This window comes from Tenrec ecaudatus, chromosome 8 (genome assembly GCF_050624435.1).
Source record: "Tenrec ecaudatus isolate mTenEca1 chromosome 8, mTenEca1.hap1, whole genome shotgun sequence".
Taxonomy (NCBI): Eukaryota; Metazoa; Chordata; class Mammalia; order Afrosoricida; family Tenrecidae; genus Tenrec; species Tenrec ecaudatus.
This window is the reverse complement of record NC_134537.1, coordinates 61912703-61934634: the sequence shown is the minus strand read 5'-3', so window position 1 is coordinate 61934634 and position 21932 is coordinate 61912703. Positions and strand designations below refer to the sequence as shown.

The 21932-nt window shown below is 35.4% G+C and overlaps 1 protein-coding gene across 1 annotated transcript in view; it reads left to right on the top strand.

The window, feature by feature from the left end:
• Nucleotides 1-21932, top strand: part of RYR2 (ryanodine receptor 2) — an 819632-nt gene that overhangs the window by 364789 nt on the left and 432911 nt on the right. Inside the window, exons 13-14 of the mRNA XM_075556394.1 lie at nt 9574-9738; nt 15722-15843. Coding sequence (XP_075412509.1) covers nt 9574-9738; nt 15722-15843 — 287 coding nt within the window. The remainder of the gene's footprint in view (nt 1-9573; nt 9739-15721; nt 15844-21932) is intronic.

Sequence of the window (21932 nt, the reverse complement as noted above, 5' to 3'; positions counted from 1 at the left end):
CAATAAAATGATGTTTTAAAAAAAGAACCTTGAACCATCATTCCACTATGCTGAAATGTCATTCTTGAAAATCACTCTTATATTATTCTTTATTAATCATACTTGTGTAGTTAATTCGGATGCATGCACTTTGATTTTTAGCTAACATTTTCATCATAACATCCCTCTGTAGATTACTTCTCCCACTTAACTCTTCGCCTTGATTCATTAACAGAAATCGTTTACTATTAGAATGATAGAATAGCAATCTCAGATAAAACTACCAATAGGATTACAAGGCTAGTGAAGCAATGAAAATTAAAATTACAATACATTTCCAGGACATTTTTCTTTGTATTTTATTTGAGATTTTTATTTTAAGCATACAAGCATCACACGATTAAAATAAGAGTAACTGTTAACAATGTAATATGTGCTAATGATGTGTTTGGTATAGTACCTGAATATTAGTATAATCCTATGGAATTTAGATACTATATTTAATCATTATTATGCAGATGTGGAAACTGAAGCTTCGACAATATAGGACTTCTATCTTGAATAGAAGTGTTAAATTATAGTCAGTTTTAGTAAGAATATTAAAGCTTTAAAATAATACTGGTAACAGAGTAGATAGATGTGTCAGTTACCACTGATATAATCTCTGACTGTGTTTAAAGAGAAGTTATTCCTCTTAATTCAAAGAGTAAAGCATCAGAGTTGGAGGAAGCCTTATTAAAATCCTTCCATATGCAGATGGCACAACCTTGCTTGCTAAAAGATAGGAGAACTTGAAGCACTCGCTGATGAAGATTAAGGATTGCAGCCTTCAGTGTGGAAAACAACTCATCTTTAAGAAGACAAAAATCGATAGGCACCTAATAAGCCGCATTGGTCCTGGTTTCTGTACATTGTCTGGGGACCCAGGCCATGTGCCATAGAACACTGGGAAAATGAATACTGGATCTTCAAGGTGAACATTACACTCCAAAGACCATACCAAAGGGAGCCTATGTAGAAACCCGATAAGGTGAACCAGACTCTAACTCACACACACCTATAACCTGAGGACTTAACGACATTACATGGTGTATGAAGAAGCAGAAGACAACCATACTAAGAGTAGTGAGCTGTCAGTAGGCAAGCCAACATTGCTTTATTACTTCAATACCCTAATTGCTGTATTATGATATGTATTATTCTGGCAGATCTGTGATTGACATAGTCAGTAAATATTATTGAAAGGTTTGCCTGAAAACCAATTCCAATTGCTTCTGTAAATAGTGTCTAGTCATGGAAAGGATTTAAGGTATTGCAATATGTAGTTAGATACACATGTTCAATCTCTCTCAATAGTGTTTTAAAAATTAGTACCATGGGATAATTAATGACACGATAAGCAGAAGTCTATTATGCTCCAAGGAGAGCATAGAAAAGATTTTCTACCATAATTACCAAGGATGTCTCTAAGCCAGAAGCAGATAAAAAACATAGATTCTTGAATGAATTGGGGCTCAAACTTAATCCTAGCTCCAAGTTAAGAACAATTAGTTCTTATGACATGACCCTGCTCCATACTTGCCTTTTTGAAGAAAAAAACAGAAGATATGGGTGCTAGAGCAAAGTGTGGTGAAGAAAGTAGATGATGCCCAATTATCAGATATAATAGTGTCTGGAATCTCAAAGGCTTGTTTTTAAATATGCAGCCATCTAAGAGAGACTTCAACTAAATCCACGTGGAAGAAGCACCCCATCTGTCACCCAAGGATTATAAATAATATAATCCAAATCCAAAGGAGGGAATAATTTCAGAGCTTAAATTCTGAGATTCTGTTGTTCAGAAGGCTTTGGATGACAGTGAAAGCCCAAAATACATTTGTAGCATCTATATAGGGAATAAGTGTCTTGTGATTTCCCTCTAACCATAATTGAGGGATGGGAATGGTCTGGTTATCAGACAGAGAGTATTAGAGAGGCAACTATCGGAGACTAAAATGATCAATCTGACTCGAATGGTTAAAACTTTGTCACTTAATCTTTTCCCTGATACACTTTGGCCTTGATCTAGTTTTAATATTTTCTGTGGCTTAATTTTTTTTCATATTGGGGTTTATCTCTCTGTTGTATTTGGAATCGCTGTTGTATGATTTTCTATGCTCAACAGTATATGAAACCCAAGATAGATAAACCTGTAGAGATAAAAATTAGAATAAGTGTTCTGGGGGTACTGTGGGAGAAGTGGGAAAGTAAGGGGTGTTAATATCAAGAAGTTCAAGAAGGTAGAAGATCTTTTGAAAGAGGTTTTGGTAGCAATTGTGCAATACTGTGATTGAGCTATGGAATTATATGATGTTTGGGTGTGCTCCTAATAAATAGATTTGGGGAAAAATGAATATTATGGGGGGAAATTACACAATAATTTACATAAAATAAAGGTATATCCTTCTGCTTTTATTTTTAGAAATTAAAATGTCAGTTGTGTACATTTATAATATCCCTTAGAGAATTTAGTTTCAATACTCCTGTTTGCAGTTGTAGTTAAAGCTTCCTTCTTTTGGCTTTTTCTCTTGGTATCTTCTTATATTCACTGTACTGTCAAGTTACTGCCTTATTGTTATTTTTATCTTAATTGTTCATGATATGACAGACATCTCATTCACTTATTATTACCAAGCATTGTTCATGCTCCATCACTTAATGATAAATAATGGTGTAGGATAGACATGTTCATGAATATCATTTTAAATTATGTTTTTATATTTTGCATTAATAAATATTCATTGAATGCAACAATAACAACAAACGAGGAAACCAAAATCTTCAGAACTGGACCAATAGATAACATCATCATAAATGGAGAAAATATGGATGTAGTCAATGATTTAGTCTTGCTTGATCCACAATCAGTACTTATAGAAAAGATCAAATGATGCATTACACTTCTCATGTGTTGAAAGGCAAGGATGTTACTTTGAGAACTAAGGTGTGCCTAACCCAAGCCATAGTATTTCGAGTTGCCTCATATGCATGTGAAATATTGAATGTTAAATAAGGAAGAGAGAAGAAGAATTAATGCATTTGAATTCCTGTGAGGGTAAACCATATTTTGGGAAATGAACAAATAACATCTAATTTTCATAACCACTCAAGGCCCCACAAGCCTAATCCTGAGTGATATTCTGTAACACTGAGATTTAATATTCTTTTTTCTTACCTACTCCCTCAGTCCAAGATATAATATTCTTTCTTTTTGTTGTTGTTTTGAACTTGTATGTTTATTTTTTTGTTTTCATTTTATTAGGGGCTTGTACAATGCTTATCATAATCCATATATACAACCATTGTGTCAAGCACAATTCATTCATTCATTAAACAAGTCTTTATTGTATAAGAATCCTGCCCTGGTGAGCTAATCTATAGTTAGGTGGGCAAAAAGACAGATTAGGGGCAGATTTAATAAAGTACCAGCATTTCTTTGTCGAAATACAGGGTTATATGGGCATACATGAACTAAGAAAGAATATCTATCTAAAGAGACCTATTACAGTCCAAACAAAGATTTCACCTCTCTTTCTTTGCTGGAGTAATATAGAAACATGATATTTTAATTTGACTAAAAGCGAAATAAAACTTGAGTAGATGTATCAATATTAGATCTGTCCTACCCTCCTTCCCTCATGAACCCTTGATAATTTATACATTATTATTTTTTCATGTCTTACACTGCTGTCTCATTTCACCCACTTTTCTGTTGTCCATCTCCCTGGGAGAGGATTATATGTTGATCATTGTGATCAGTTCCCTCTTTGACCCCCCCAACCTTCCCCTTCCCCTTCCCCTCCTGGTATCACTACTCTCATTTTGGCCCTGAGGAGTTTTTCTGTCCTGGATTCCCTGTGTTTCCAGCTCTTATCTGTACCAGTGTACATGCTCTGGTCTAGGCAGATTTGTAAGGGAGAACTGGGGTCATGATAGTGGGCAGAGGAAGCATTAAAGAACTAGAGGGAAGGTGTATGTTTAATTGGTGCTATATTGCACCTTGACTGACTCATCTCTTCCTTGTAACCTTTCTTTCTCTCTCTCGCCCTCTCTCTCTCCCTCCCTCTCTCTCTCTCTTCTCTCTGGCAATTCTTCTTGATATGACTGAATTATTAAATTATATGATATGTGGATGAAGTTCCAATGAAACTGTCAAAAAAAGATGCCAATTAAAATATGCCAACAAACTGATGAAGGGCTCTCACTCAACTATACCAAAAATTTGGAAGAGAGCTACCTAGTCAACTGACTGGAAGAGATCCATATCTGTTCCTATTTTATAAAAAAGTGACCTAACAAAATGCAAAATTATCTAAAAATTACCATTAAATGCAAGTAAAATTTTGCTGAAGATTATTCAACAGTGGTTGCAGCAGTACATCAACAAGGAACTGACAGAAATTCAAACCAGAAGAGGGTGTGGAACAATTGATATCAATGCTGATGGCAGATGGATCTTGGGTGAAAGCAGAGAATAGTGTTTCAATGTTTTCTTGTGGTTTATTGACTATAGAAAGGCATTAAACTGTAAGAATCATAATAAATGATGGCTAATATTGAGAAAAATAGTAATTCCAGAAGACTTCATTGTGCTCATGCAGAACTTATACATGAACCAAGAGGCCAGTTGCTCAAACAACTAGGGAATTCTGCAGGGTTTAAAACATGGAAAGGTGTGTGTCAAGGTTGAATACCTCTCCATTTGTATTCAATCTATATGCTGAGCAAATAGTGGCAGAAGGTGGTCTACGTGAAGAAGAGTGTGGCATCAGGTTGGGAGAAAGATTTATTAAGAGCCTTCAATATGTAAATGATATAACCTTGCATGCTGAAAGCAAGGGGTTCTTAAAGTACTTGCCGATGAGGATCAAGGACTCTAGCCTTTAATATGGATTGCAACTCAGCCAAATCTGTACAACTGGATCAATAAAAAATACCATGAACTTCCAGGAGAAAAAATCTGTATAAAAGTATATATATATATATATATATATATATAAAACAAATAACTTGTATCATGGATAGGACATATAACAAGTAGCTTGTACCATAAATATGATATATAACAAATAAGTTTTATAACCTTTATAGATATATCTTTATATATCTCTTCTTGAGAGCACGTACTAGTTAGGACTATATCCCAAGAACTAATACTTTTTAGATTAGGGCTACAATTTACTGTGAGCTCAAAATCCATTCATCTATCTAGGCTTTATATATGTCCCCAGTCCACTTTGTAAATATTGTCTCTTAGGCACATGGTAATTCTATTGCTATTACTATTAATTTAGCCAATTGTATAGAACTGAAAAACTGTTTCGAAAAGAAAAGCATACGTCTATAATATAGCTTTTTAGACTAAAATTCATTGATAGTTGATTTATACAGATTAAAAACTTAAGAGACTGGATCCTATTTACACAGATAATCGTTTGGAGGTCATGGAAAACTCTGAGTAAGCTCATTAACAATGGCAGAGCTCTCCTACTTAAATTGAGCCATGTCATGGAGAACGCAACGAGAGTATGAAAAAGGAAATGTATGGTAGTTTTCAATTGCCATTTGCTGGGCACCGTGCTTCTTCACACACTACACAAATATATTGTTAAGTCCATGGGAGTATGTAAGTTCTTTCAATGAGCTATTTTTGTGTTTAAGTTTATGTCTAGTTTTCTCAGTGGAGTTTCCAAATTGGATGTTTGGTGTGGCCATCAAAGATGTTGTACACCTCGTTTTCTAAAATCTAAAAGTCTAAAGTCTTGGTTTTCTATACATGGCCTGGGTTACCAAATGCTGTATAGAAAAGCAGTCAAAAGTGTCCTGTTAGAAATATAATGCCAGGTATCTTCTCTGCTTGGGGGATTTATGTAAGTAATGTTAAATATATTTTCCAATGGCAGGCCCTACCTATTATTACTTGCCTACATTGAAATGATCCTCTCCAAAACAGACTTATGCACTTGAATTTCCAGTAAGATTCAATGAGCACCCCTCTAATGTCTGTTGATTTGGAGTGACCATGGAACAAGAAGAATCAATGCATTTAAATTATGTTGCTGGTGAAAAAATATTGAAAGTAACAAGGACTGCCAAAAGAACAAACATCTGCCTTTGAAAAAGTACAGCCAGAATGCGATCTGGAAGCTAGGATGGTGACGCTTCATCTTATGGACATATTGTCAGGAAGGATCAGTCCCTGGAAAAGGACTTGATGCTTAGTAAAGTAGAGGGGCCATGAAAACGAGGAAGACCTTTGATAAAATAGATTGGCACAGTGCCTGAAACTGTAGGTTCAAACATAAGAACAATTGTGGTATTTTGTTCTGTTGTACGTAGGGTCACTATGAGTCAGAGCCAACTTGATGGCATCTAATAACAACATGGAACAATGTACAATGGGAGGTGCTGACAGGTCTTCTTCTGCCCACAGCATGAGAAACAGACCACAGTTACAGCGAGGCCTCCTCTAAGGAAGTAGTTATTGAGATATATAACTAAGGATCATGAACCCCTAATTGCTTGGGCACACAGAAGTAGAATCTTGTATGACCTTATATAGCTTTATAATAGTGGACTCATATAGTGTTTGTCATTTTTTGATGGACTTAGTTCATTCATAATAATGGTTTCCAGGTCTGTCCATTCCATGAGTTGTTTCAGTTTTATCAGTGCTTTTTTAGAGATGGATAACCTTCCATTGTTTTTATGTACCAGGGGTTCTTTATCCGTTCTTTTGTTTCTGGGAATGTTTGCAGCTGTGTCTCCTCATCTTGAGTTGTGCACTATGAACAAGTGAGTATAATAAAGGTCCCACTCTCACAGGGTTTACCTGACTCACTTCACCTTGGTTGACTCCACTCCAAGAAATCAGTTCCTCCTGATTATATTTTGAGTGCCCTTTGGCCCAAGGGACCCATTCTCTGCCACTGTCTCAGCCAGTATTCTACTTCCATTCATTAGGCTTTCAGTTTCTGACAATCTTTTGAAGCTATGCATAAAGTTTTCAGTGGCAACTTCTTCTGAAGTAGGGAGTTGAGTCTTTTTTCATTGTGTGTAGTCTAGAAGCTAGGCTAAACTTGTTCACTTTGGATGATCATGCTGGCCTTTGAAATACCAGTGACATAACGTCTAACATCAAGCAACAAACAAACCACCACAGTATGACAACATGACACACAAGTGCTTGAGTGCTGAGAATATGTGCATCAAACTTTCCACATGGTCTGCTATCCAGGCCTGGCCCTCCTGGGCCTGCAAGGTTGGCTGGCTGAGTTGACTCAGGGCCTGGTCAGAAATCAACTGTGCTGGGGATGTTGTGGGGCACAAAGAAGAGAGAGTGCTACTGTTCAGTCGTAAAGGGAAGTCTGAGCGCAGATGTTGCTGAGCTCCCAGTTTTTAAAGAAACTTTGTTCGACTTAGTTTTATGTTGATTTTCTTGCAACCAAGGAGCTCAGGCTCTCTCTCCTAGTGGACTCTCCCAGTAGCTCCTTATCTACTCTGCTTGTTATCTGGCAGCCATAGTCGCCCACTGTTTATAACTTATTTTGATTTAAAGTCCACTTTACCTGATATCATTATCAGATAAATCTGATCTTTTTCAGTTTAATGATTGCAAGGCATATTTTCTTCCATTTTATTCTAGATATTTTTGTGTATCTTTGTATCTGAGAAGTTGTTCTTGCAGACAACAAATGGATGGTCCATAGTTTTGTGTCCATCCTGGCTTTTTGGGCCTTTTACATGGGTTGTATAGACACTTCCCATTTAAAGTTATTCCTTAAAATAAAGCTCTACTTCATTCATTTTTATGTTTATTTTTGAAAGTGTTCTATCATCTTAGTTTTTATATTCTGAGAGTTCAATTTTTGTTTTAATTTGCTTGATTTCTTACCATGAGTCTGTTTGCTTTGTTCTACTTTTTCTTCTAAATGATTTTTCACGATGATTTCTTAGTAGGTGATCACATAAAATACATTACAAAATGTACAATTGAAGCAATGTTTAACAAATGAAATTACATTAGCATAATAAATCGATTTTTGCTATTGATCCTCCCCTCTTCATTTAAGGTGGTATGTTTCTGTTAACAGCAGTATACAACCGATATTCCATATGGATGCTTTGTACTTATTTCTTACAAACTTAGTTAGAATGTTTTTGGAATTTAATTATTAAATTTGATTTCTGAAATTTTATACTTTTGGTTCTTCTGACGGTCCATGTGTGGGTTTTTTTAAATTTTTAATCTCTTTTCTGTTCAAACACACACATAGACACACTCACACTCATGCACATACAGCAGTTCTGGATGCTTGATAGTTATAATTCAATATACATGCATGGGAAGAAGCGTGTACTTAGAAGCTGAGATAAGTGGTGGGTGCTAGGTCCTGTGACAAAAATGGAGGGTTCTACAGCTTTTTTCTAGTCACCTATAATTCTGAAATGTCCCCCTTGCCTGCTACCTTGGAAATTCTTCCTGGTCCTAATGTCTATCCATTCTCTGGCCTTAGTGAGATTCCCCAGCATTCTCTGACAGCATCACAGTCTCATTAAATGACTAATGAGCAAGAGCTACTGTTGTTAGTGAGTAGGTCTCCTAGCTTCGGTGGTGTCCCTGCTCCTTGTCTCCCATGCTTATGGAAACACTTTGGTTTTCTAACACTTTAGCTGCCAGTGAGATCTGCCATCTCAATCTGTTCTTGCTCTTATTCATTGTTCAGTGAGTTATTTTCTGTGTGTGTAAGTGGGAGCATCCACTCTTTTCCCCATCTTTCTCCATCATTCCAAAAATTAATAGGAATTTGTATAAAACATCAAGTTACTGTCTGAAAATTGCCAGCTTCTTTATAGCAAAAGATGCCTGTGCATGACATCCCTTTAAACCTAAGTGCCAGGGCTAGTTGAAACTGAATTGTAGCCTTGATTAGTTCATGAAAGCTCACCATCACTAACAACCTTCTCATCCTTATCATCACTGCACCTTTATTATGGCTTTAAAAGCTATTAGTGTTTATTTTCCCACAGCTCTATGCTGAGGGATTTGCAAATATAAGTTCATTTATTGTTCAAAAGGTACTTTTATTGCCTTTATTTATAGATGAAAAAACCGAGACTCAAAATTTTCAAGTGAACTATTCCAAAAGAACAGAAATAAAAAGTGGCAATTGTTGGACTCAAAACTGGATACTTTTGTCTCCAAAGTTTATGTTGTCAATCACCAATCAATAAAAAAATTATGGATGAATATTAAATATAAAATACTATTTAAAAATTTGATTTGGAGTTTTTATTAAGCAATACTAAATCATACTTTATGATCCAAATTTTCTGTCAATGTGAATAGTTTAAGACTATATATATATTTATTGTTATAGCTTCCTATTTTCATTTTCAAGGTATGTTGAGTGGAAGTGGAGTAGACAATTTGTCTCTTACTATTTCAGAGGGCTGTCTTTTTTCACAGATCATATCTATGATCAGATAATTTCTTTTGATTTATGCTAATGTTTTCCAAGTGTTTGATTATATGATTTTGTTTTCTCTCCTTAGGAAAAATTGGATTTAGGCATAAGAAAAGAAGTAGATGGTATGGGCACATCTGAAATAAAATATGGGGACTCAGTGTGCTATATACAACATGTGGATACAGGCCTCTGGCTTACTTACCAGTCTGTGGATGTGAAATCTGTGAGAATAGGTTCTATTCAACGTAAGGTAAGATTTGGGGAAACTCCAATTTATAGCAGTCATTTTATATGTGTGAAATGCTCAGACACAAGATGAAGAGTTAATTAACATTTTAGGTATATCCTATGTTCATTATTTCATATACTCGATGTATTGTTTGTTATAGGCTAAATTCAAGCATAAAGAGACCACTTTAAAAATAATGTAATGTAAACATTCCTGAGGGTATACTCTCCTTCATGGGATTTATATATTTGAATATTAAATTAGGAATAGACTCTCTTCTGGACTATAATCTTGCTGTATCCAGTTGAAAGTCCATGCTGCTGCTAGATTGTTTCCGAAGACAGAAATATTCATGTACTTTCTCAGCCCTAAGTTATTCAGGACATCTCTTTGCTCTCAACATAAAGGCCTAACTTTTTGGTAGCAAGCCTGATTCCTGTCTCACCTTTGCCCTATTTTCCTGTACTTTTACTAATCTGTAGTCATCATTTATAATTTCTTCAACCTGTCATTTATAGCACACACATTGCATTTCCTCTTAGTTTATACCCATCTGAGCCTATATGTGTGTGTGTGTGTGTGTGTGTGTGTGTGTGTGTCTAAAAGCAACTTCAAAAAGTTAACAGAACAATGGAATTAAAAGATTGTGGATGATTCTCAGTGTTACAATTGTTTGCCTTATTCAATATGAGCTGATGATTTATGTACTTGCTCTTTAATGGTATGTGAATCTTCTTCACTCTAGTATAATTGGATGGTTGACTTAAGCCCTCCTCTCAATAGATTCTTCCTTACAGTCACCTTCCCTTGCTGCACGTGCAGCTTTTAAATCATTGAAAAAGCGGATATTTTCTTTCGTACATATGCACACATGAGGCTATTAATAATCATATGCATCTTTTTAAATTTAATGATGTGCTTAGGAATATATCTCGTTCGTAACTCAGGGAGAGACCCTATTAATTCCTCAGTTTGAAATACCCTTCAAAGTTCTTTAATCCTCCATTAAATATAAAGATCATGTTAGGAATTACTTCCATTTCATATTATGTGCTTTGCCCTACTTGGAGTTATCATAACATATGTATATAACTTATTAACTTATATTTGTGTACATTTTATAAGCTACATGTCTCTCTTTCCTAATTTATATTACACTGTTTGTATATATACACTCACCATGCGGAATAATAAATATCACAAAGTAATAAGACAAATTTGATTTCTACAAATGTGAGACTTTAGAACACAATGCTGTAATGGAGCAGAGCATTGTATTTTCATACATGTGTTAACCTCCTTTGTGCATATATTCCAATATCGATTGCTCAGCATTACTGTGATCTACTTGGAGGCTGACTCTACACTGTTAAAGTTTAGTTGCTGTCCATCCCTACAAATCTTTTTAGAGCTTTGACTGGTGGTCCTCAGACACTATCCTACAAGACCCATATAAACTTTTAAGGGAGTGTTCCCTTGTCTTTGAAGCCTGTGATCTAAATTCATAAGCTTAAATGTAAATATCAGTCTGTATGAAGCATTATCTATTTCCTGTGACTGAGGCTCACTATTGTTAAGTTTTACTAGGGAAAATTAATATATACACAAAGTAAACAAAATAATATAGTGAATCCCTGTGTACCTATCACTAATCTTCAGACTTTTTAACATTCTATTATTGCCTCATCTGTCCTTCTGTCCATTTCAGAAGATTATTACTATTATTTTATTTTTAGTTTTGAGGAAAGTAAAATATATATAAATAGAAACGAGGACTTAAATATATATATATCCTGCGTTGTTCACAAACGTATTTTCCAGAATACACCTAAGGATTTTTTCCCCTAATTATAGTCACCACCCACATAGCCAACTGCGCTTATAATGTCCCTTGATTCAGGATATTTTAGAATACTTATCTCCTCTTACCCCATATTCATTTGCATTCTAGTTATCCTGTAGTTTAATTCATTCTTAATTATGGATTAAACTAAATTGAAAATGGAACTTATATTTCTCACATGAAACAGACATCACCTGAATCAGAATCAAAACCAAAGATTTGAAGTCAATTCCAGCTCATAGTGCTACTGGAGGACAGAGAAGGACTGCTCCATTGGGTTTGCAAGGCTGTAAATGGTGAATGGAAGAGAAATCCATCATTTGGCTGTTATTATTTCAAAGAGCGATGTTTTTAACTGAAACAGATTCTTACATTTTTCCTCATGTGGTCACTGCCGGCTCTAACCCTTTGAGTGGCAGTCACAAGCCTAGTGCCGTTCTACAGGGACCCATGACAGGCATATAGAGTGTCTTACTAGAGTAGTTCGGCAAGAAAGGTCTAGACGCTTCCAGTCTTGTTTGGGGTAGTGAATTAATTAGACTCTTTAGACCATTAGAGAGTTAATTTAAATAAAACTCGAAACCCCTCATACTTTTACAGAGTTGTACTTTTTCATATGGTTTTCTTTTTTAATTAAATACTTTCATTGGGCGCTTACGTTTCTTATCACAATTCATACAATCATCGATTCTGTCAAGCACATTTGTACATATGCTACCATCATCATTTTCAAAGTATTTTCTTTCTACTTTATATCAACTCCTCCTTTGCCCTCTCCCTCCCCCATCCTCCCTCCTTCGTGAACCCTTGATAAGTTATAAATTTTTATTTTCACATCTTAAATTATTTTCTGTTGCCCTTTACCCACTTTTGTGTTGTTTGTCCCCTGGGAGGGGTTATATGTTGATCCTTGTTATTGAATCTCCCTCTCTCCCCCCACCTTTCCCTCATCCTCCTGGTATCTCTATTCTCATTGTTAGTCCCGAGGAGTTTATCTATCCAGGATTCTCTGTGCTGCAGGCTCTTATCTGTAGCAGTATGCATGTTGTTGGCTCTTATCTGTAGCAGTATGCATGTTCTGGTCTAACCCTATTTGTAAGGTAGAATTGAGGTCATGATAGAGGGGGGAAGGAAGCATTAAGGAACTAGAAGAAAGTTGTGTGTTTCATCGGTGCTATACTGCACCCTGACTGGTACATAAGCAAATGTGGTTGGTGAAAGCTGATGGTGCCCGGCTATCAAAAGATATAGCATCTAGGGCCTTAAAGGCTTGAAGATAAACAAGTGGCCATCTAGCTCAGAAGCAACAAAGTGCACACGGAAGGAAGAAGCATCGCCTGAGGATTTCGATCTCTACTGTAAATATGTCACTACTTTTAAAGCTACTTACATTACATTAAAACTTTTTTTTGGAGATTTAAGTATGGCCATGAAATACTAAAAGTTTTCCACTGTGTACCTTCCAGTTTTTATATACCTCCTAGTTAGCTTATGTCTTTACATTATTCTTATGGTGATACCATGCACAATTGGATCGGAGCCTTGAGATGTATGGAGTTTCACTGGCTGCTTATTCAGAAAGCAGGTGAAATTATTTTTATTTCTGCATACTATTAGGTATTTTCATATTTGAAACTTAAAATAATATCACTGAATCTGCCTTTATTCCACTTAGTGTATATATTCCATTCAGTGTGAATGATCCTTATATTCATGGAATTTTTACATGAATTTGCCCACTGTGTATTGTTTTATGAAATCCTACTGCGCTTGATTAAGTAATATTTTATTTAGAGTTACTACAATGGTAATTCAGAAAGTATTGCTACAAAATCATAGAATCCTTCTAGTTTATTAGAGTTCAAGTGTGGATAGAATCTATCCCTAAGGCCTTTCAAATCTTGGATTTACTTTTCCAATCTGCACTAAAGGAATCATTCAATTTTCTACTTTCATAGTCCTCCTACTTATTTTTAATTTACTAAAAAGTCATCATTTCCTTTCAGCTATCTTTTTGTCCTTTCCTCACTTCGTATTGCTGGTAGTACTGATTAATATTAATTTTAATCTTTTTTTCTACCTTATTCCCTATTATGTTTTGATTTCTAATTTTCTTTCCTCTTGGTTTTGAGAGATTTATCTTCCCAAAGTACCCAATTTTAGGTTTGATTATCCTTTTCTAGGCGCTCTGGTAGTGTAGTGCTTCCAGGTTGGGCTGTGCACCTCGAGGGTCAGTAGCTTGAAACTGCCACTTTGGGACAAAGATGGGACTTTCTCTTCTCAGAAAGGGTTCTAGTCTCAAAGCTCACCAGGGCTGTTCTACACCCTCCTGTAGAATCCCTATGAGTCAGTTGTGACTCCATGGCAGACATAGAGAGAGAGAGACTTTGCCTTAATGCCAGTGAGGGTTTTGGTTTCATCATTTTCTCATATTCCCTTTGATTCCTAGTTCATTAAATATTACCCAATCTCACTTTATTACAATTATTTTGTCATTCTTTGTATAAAGCACTAAAATGAATATTTAGTTTCTTTATTTTAGTAATATTTTAATATTAAAGGTATTTAATGCTCTGATACTGCTTTAAATTTTTAAAGTTTTATTAGCACACGATCCACATATCATTCAATTTAATAGTTTGATTTGTATAAGGTTGTACAATTATTACCACAATTATTGTAGAACATTTTCTTCTTTATTATACTTATTAGCTCTCTATTTTCTCACAACTCTCCTTTTATACCCCCCAAGAAACCATGTCTCTATAGCTTTACCTATCCTGGATTTCTTATACAGAAAAAAAAAAAACATGCCAAAAAAACAAAACAAAAGAACTAACAACAATGAAAACATAAAAGAGAGGAAAAACCCTTAATAGAATATTAAGCAGAAAAGATTAAAGCTAAAACAAAATTTAAATCGGTCAAAGGGAGATGAAAGGATAAGGTGTTAAATTTTAACCTTACTGTATCTGTGATAATCTACTTTCCAATGCACTCTGAATGCTAGTAAGGAATTCACTTCCTTGGTCTATGGTCAGTGGGGAATTCACCAGGGGCTTGATACATATGAATTTCCCTTTCCCTTTTTAAAAATTTAAAACTGAAACAACTTTTAAATAGGTTAAAATATAGTTAAACCATGAAATAGTATGGCATCTAAATTATATGTCAATAAAACTGTTCAAAATCTGTCTATCTATGGATATGGACTGAAGAAAGCCAGATACAAAACTTCATGTTGCCTGTCCCATTTACATGTTGGGCAGAACCGACACGGTCAATCTGTACTATAAAAGTCAAAGGTGCTTGACATACTTTATGAATGTATGGATTGTGATAAGAGATGTGAGAGCCCCCAATCAAAGTATTAAAAACCATGTGGAGAACAGCAGCAGGAAGGGACAACAGCTAGGGGCTATGTGAAGATGGTGGAATGTTCTGTTTGATGTGAGTGTTACCTGGTTATTCATTTGGTAAATTTTGCCTCTTATCTGTCCAAATGTTTTACTTTAATAGAATGTCCAAAAATTTCAAAGTATTAGAAAACTAGCAATAAAATGAATATGTAATTTCAATGATTCAAAGTTTTAAAAGCATTGGTTTTGTTCTTATTGATTAATTGCTCTGATTGACTCAGAACTACTGTCACTCATAGTGGTGATGTAATATTTCCTTTGCAATGTAGTTCAGAGATGTACTTGGGCTGTGGCTCAATCGCTGCGTGTAGATGAAGGAAAGCACTGCTGTTTGCTTTACTCAGCTCAATAATTTTGTTAACTCAATAATCAAAACTGTAATGGGATGGATACATTGGGTGACAATTTTTTAGAAGAAGCTCTGCATATAACTTTAGCAACATATAACAACTTTTCATTCTCTTTTGACATATCTTTGGATTCTATGTATTCTTATGATTCTTAATATTTTAAGTATAGATTTTCTTATCTCACAAAGGAACACGTCTGTTTTGTTGATGAGGTTTTTCAACTTTTTCATATTCTTATTTATTTTCTACTTGTTCTATTTATTCTTGCGAGGCTGTTGAATATGTGAATATACCTATGAATTTTTCCATTTTTCGTACAATTCTATCACTCTTTATATATGTTGAAGTTCTGTTATTAAGTGCAAACAATGGTATTGTGTGCTTTCTTACAGGCTATCATGCACCATGAAGGCCACATGGATGACGGCTTAAATTTATCGAGGTCTCAGCATGAAGAATCTCGTACAGCACGAGTAATTCGTAGCACAGTCTTCCTTTTCAATAGATTTATAAGGTTTGTTTTCTGTGACTGTGGTCTTTATTTGATATTTTCATTTGTTATTTGGATTTAAAAATAGACAATTTAGAATAGTAATTAAAATAATTATTGAAATAAATGTAACTTGATACATTTCATTTGATAGGTTTACAGAACCTATCAGGAAATGTTACATGGTTTTGTATCTTTATTTTTATAGCAAACATAAAAAATACAACATGCTTTTAGAAATTCTATGTGTAACTGGAAAAGCGAAGATGAATAATTACACACACAAACACACACATATGTGTCATATATAGCATATCCGTCCTGTTGCTAGTTGTATTTAATTCATTTTGCAATGAGAGCCATGAAGCCTAGATCTTGGTGTGTTTGGACATATATTAAAAAATGAAATGACTTTTGTACACAGTTAAAACATTTGTATACCTCCATTACAATCCAAACTTTTGATCAAATTGCTCCCTGGTAATTTACCAATTTACATTTTGATCTGAGAAGGATTTCATCTATCTTTAAGCTTTACCATTTTCAGAGAGGGGGAGGAAACCCATATATATATATATATATATATAATTGTATTTTCACTTTTCATATGTCCCTCTTTGAAAATATATTTGTTGACTATTTATTTCTTTATTATTTGGGGGATTTACCATATTATTCTACCATACTTCTATTAAGGTATTAGAAACTTTTGCTATGGTTTCCATACTTCTACTAAGCTATTAGTCAACATATTGTGAATTCTAATTGTTTAGCCAATTTGTTGGTTGGAAATAATTTTAAAGTTTTTATTTAAAAAATTTATCAAATCAAATGGTGCAGTTACAGTATAGCAAGATGGCACCTATCCAAGATTATATAAATACTCATCTTTTTCCTGCTTCTTTTGTAGGTCATCTGACTGTATATGTCTATGTTCACACATGTGCACATATGTATGTAATTAAGGAATGTTTGGCATTTGGCTTCATCACATCCTTAGTGTTGCTCTAATTTTCTACATCTAAGCCATTAAATCCTGAGCTGCATCAGATAAAGTCAGGTTTAAAGGCAGAATGAGCACAGAATTTTAAATTAAATTTATTGAATGTATTATTTTAAGTGTTACTTTTGTTTATTGTCTCACTTTTTCAGATAGTACCCATCACTTATAAATTATATAAGCCTTGTTAAATTTTAATCCTGTATAAAATCAGTAGTTTCAAATATTACTGGAAATTATAACATTTAAAAATTATAACACTTAATATTTTCTATCTTATTCTTTCCAGCCATTCTTACTTACTACAGTCTATAATAACAATTAAGGATATTGCTCAAAGGCCTTTAATAATACCAATTTCCTTTATATATCTTTCAGTACAGAATTGTTCAAATATGTCTGGGAAAACTTCATATTAAAATGTGTTTTTTGTGCCATTTCAGATATTTCATATGATAAGTAATATCTAACTTGCGACCTTACAAAAAGACAACTGATTATTTGTTCTGAAGATGAACATGTCATGAACATAGCACTCCATTCATATATTAGTTGAGTAATGGTATAGCACTGTTGTTATTGTGAAGTGACACAAGTCATTTCTGACTCATAGTGACACTTTGTACAATAAAATGAAGCACTTCCTACAACTGAACACTCTCACAATTGTTGTGTTTGAGCCAGTTGGCAGCTGCTATATCTATCAATTAATCTTTGCCACAGTCTTCCCCTCTTCCTTGCCTATCTCCTTTTCCAAGAAAAGAAATTTTTCCAGAGAGAAATTTCCTGATAACATCTCTAAAGTTCAAGAGATGAGTCTTGCCATCTTCACTTCTTTATTTATTTATTTATTAATTTTTGGGGGGCTCATACAACTCTTATCACAATCCATACATACATCAATTGTGTAAAGCACATTTGTACATTCATTGCCCTCATCATTCTCAGCCCTTGGCATCAACTCCTCATTTTTTCCCCTGCCAACTCCTCATTTTTCCCCCTGCCTCCCCGCTTCCCCCACCCTCATGAAGCCTTGATAATTTATAAATAATTATTTTGTCATATCTTACACTGTCTAACTTCTCCCTTCATCCACTTTTCTGTTGTCCATCCCCAAGGGAGAAGGTTATATGTAGATCCTTGTAATCGGTTACTCCTTTCTACCCCACCGTCTCTTTACCCTCCCAGTATTGCCACTCTCACCACTGGTCCTGAAGGGATCTTCTGTCCTGGATTCCCTGTGTTTCCAGTTCCTATCTGTACCAGTGTACATCCTCTGGTCTAGCCAGATTTGTAAGGTAGAATTGAGATCATTATAGTAGGGGGTAGAGGTGGGTGGGAGGAAGCATTAAGCAATGAGGGGAAAGTTATATGTTTCATCATTGCTACACTGCACCCTGACTGGCTTGTCTCTTCCTAGCGACCCTTCCATAAGAGGATGTCCAGTTTCCTACAGATGGGCTTTGGTTCCCCACTCCGCACTCCTCCTCATTCACAATGATACGATTTTTTGTTCTTTGATGCCTGACCTGATACCTGATCCCTTTAACACCTTGTGATCACACAGGCTGGTGTGCTCCTTCCATGTGGGCTTTGTTGCTTCTGAGTTAGATGGTCGCTTGTTTACCTTCAAGCCTTTAAGACCCCAGATGCTATATCTTTTGATAGCCGGCCAGCATCAGCATTCTTCACCACATTTGCTTATGTACCCATTTGTCATCAGCGATTTTATCAGGGAGGTGAGCACACAATGACGTGATATTTTTGTTCTTTGATGCCTGATAACTGATCCCTTTGCCACCTGATGATCACACAGGATGGTGTGCTTTTTCCATGTGGGTTTTGTTGCTTCTGAGCTAGGTGACCACTTATTTACCTTCAAGTCTTTAAGACTCCAGATGCTCTGTCTTTTGATAGCTCGGCACCATCAGCTTTCTTCACCACATTTGCATTTGCACCTTCTTTGTCTTCAGCCATCGTGTCTGGAAGGTGAGCATGATGGACTGCAAGTTCAAGAGAACAAAGTATTCTTGCATTGAGAGCTGGAGGCCCAATGTCCATCTGCTATCTTAATACTAAACCCATAAATATATGCACATAGATGTATACAAGGAAAAAAGAGATATATATGTATATATATAGTGTGTATGTGATTTGGAAGATTAATTTTCAATTTTATCAATTGTTTAAGAATTTAACATTGCTGTTATTCAGGCCTATCAATTTGGTTCTGACTTATAGCAGCCTTGCGTACAGCAAAATGAAATACTGTGCAATAGTGTACCATTCTCACACTATACTGTATTTGGATAGGTCTTTTATCACTTTGGGTTGATTTATTCCTCAGTCTTACTTCTCCTGAGTAGCTGTTATAAATGGTACTGTTTTCTTGATGTTTTTTCAGAGCTCTCTTCATGATTATATTTTTTTCATGTGTTTTCAATGAACTTGTTTGTCACGAAACACTCCAAGTACACTTCATTTTACCTTGCCTCTTTTTATTTTAGACTCTCAGACTAATGTGTAGGTATGATGGATAAAACAATTGGAGCTATTTTTTAAAGTATTTTGAATTTTAAGTAACAATATTGTACATAGTTACATATCCCATCTCAACAAAAGAAATCAGTAATAAAATCTTGCTGCTGTTATTTTTTCGTGTCATCCAGTCTGTTCTGACCCATAGCACCCTTATGCACAGCAGGATGAAACACTGCCTGGGCCTGCTCCCTCCTCACAATTGTTCCTATTCGTGAGCCAATTTTTGGAGCCAACATGTCAATCCATTTCCTTGAAGGCCTTCTTCTTCACTGTCCTTTTACTTTACCAAACATGATGTCCGAATTTTCCAAACCCAATTTCTTCAGAGATAGGTTTTTCCTGATAACATGCCCAAAGTATGTAAGACAAAGTCTCACCATCCTTTCCTCTTCAGAAGCACTTTGCCCATACTTCATCAAAGACAGATCAGTTTGCCCTTCAAGCTGTCCATGATGCTTTCAAAATCTTTCCCCAGGACAATTCAAATGCATCCCTTCTTCTTCAGTTTTTTTTATTCAGTGTTGAACTTTCACGTGCATATGAGGCAAATGAAAATACCATGGGTCGAGTCAGGCACACTTTAGAACTCATGTAATGTCCTCTCTTTTCAAGGCTCTGAAGAGGTCTTGTGTATCAGATTTACTTAATGCAACCCATCTTTCGATTTTCCGGTGGCTGCTTCCATGAGCATTGATTGTGGATCCAAATAAGACAAAATCCTTGACAACTTCAATCTTCTCTCCATTTATCATGATGCTACCCATTGGTAACTTGTGAGAATTTTGGTCTTCCGTTTGTTGGGTTGTAATCCATACAGAAGGCTACAATCCTTGATCTTCATCAGCAAGCGCTTCTTGATAAACTTTCCTGCAATCCTGATGCCACATTCTTCTTCAAATAATCCAGATTCTCTGATGATTTGCTCAGCATACAGATTGAATAAGTATAGTGAGAGGATACAACTGTCTGCATCATCTTTCCTGATTTTAAGCCATGTAGTCTTTTTTGTTCTGTTCTTGCGGTGGTCTTTTAATCCATGTAGACATTCCACGTTAGCAACATGATGTGTTCTGGAATTTCCATTCTTTTTAAGGTTATCCATATTTTTATGTTACAATAGTCGAATGCCTTTGGATAGTCACTGAAAATCAAGTAAACATCTCTCTGGTATTCTTTGTTTTCAGTCAAGATCCAGCTGACATCTGCAGTGATACTGTTTGTTGCATGTTCTCTTCTTAATCTGACCTGATCTTCTGGCAGATGCCCATCAAAGTACTCCTGCAACCATTGTTGAAAGAGCTTGAGCAAAATTCACTGGCATGTTAGATCACTGATTGTTCTTCACTTTGGGCATTCTGGTGGTAAACCTATCTTTGGAATAGGTATGAATATTGATTTCTCCAGTCAATTGGCCAAGTAGCTGTCTTCCAAATTTCCCCCATAGGTGAGTGCTTCCAGTGCTTCATCAGCTTGTTTCCTGGAACCTTCTTCTGGGCTGCTGCTTTTACTGTGGCTTTCGCGTCTACCTTCTGTACCACCGCGCTGTTTCTTGCTCAGATGCTACCCCTGAAATCAGTGGGAAGTCAACTAGTTCTTTTTGGTGCAGTGAATTTGAGTAATCTTTCCATCTTCCTTCATCATGGAATATTTTGCCCACTTGGGGGAGGGGGAGGAAACATACCTCTTAAATCCCCCAATGCATATGGTGATCTTTGTGTTTCCCTCCTTCCACATTTCCTCCCTCCTGCTATAACTTCCTATCCCTCCCTTGTACTTTATTCTTCTTCGATTGCTGGCCTCCTCATAGTTTTCCAATTCTTATCTTTTGGTGTAAAAACAATGCTTCTTTTTCATTGTTTTTCCTTATAATAATGGTGTCATTAAATATTTGTCTTTGCAAGATTGTATTAAAACTTAGTTTTGCTTCCATAGTTTTCCCATTTCTTTCAGTGTTTCAAAGAGTTGTCATTATTTTTGTTGGTATATAATATTTCATTGTATGAATGCATCAGAGTTTATTTATCTATTCCTCTATAATCCAAGTTTTTAAACTGTTTCCTTGTTTTTGCTATTATGGAAATAACTGCAATAAATATAGGTGTGCGTGTATCTTTTACATCGTATTCTTAATTTCTGTACGGTATGTACCCAGTAGAGAGATTGCTGAGTCATAAGGTATTTGTATTTGCATTTGTTTAAGGAAGTGCCATAATGATTTCCACAGCGGCCGTACAATTCCACAATCTCACAACCAATGTAGACGTATTGTAATATCTTCGCATCATCTCCAGCATTTATGAGTTTCTGTTTTTTTGAATTTTTCTAAGAGTTGGTGTGATGTGTTATCGCTTTGTTGTTTTAATTTGTATTTTTCTAGTTGCTCATATAGTTATTGACCAGTCAATAGCAATTTTTCTAATTGCTCATAGAGTTATTGACCAGTCTTCGGTAAAGTACCTAGCCATCTCTTTTGTGTATTATTTTATTGGGTTTTTCATGTTTTCCTTGTTAAGATTTTTATTTATTTCTAGATTTTGGAGATTAACCCTTTATCTGAGGTATAGCTTCTTTA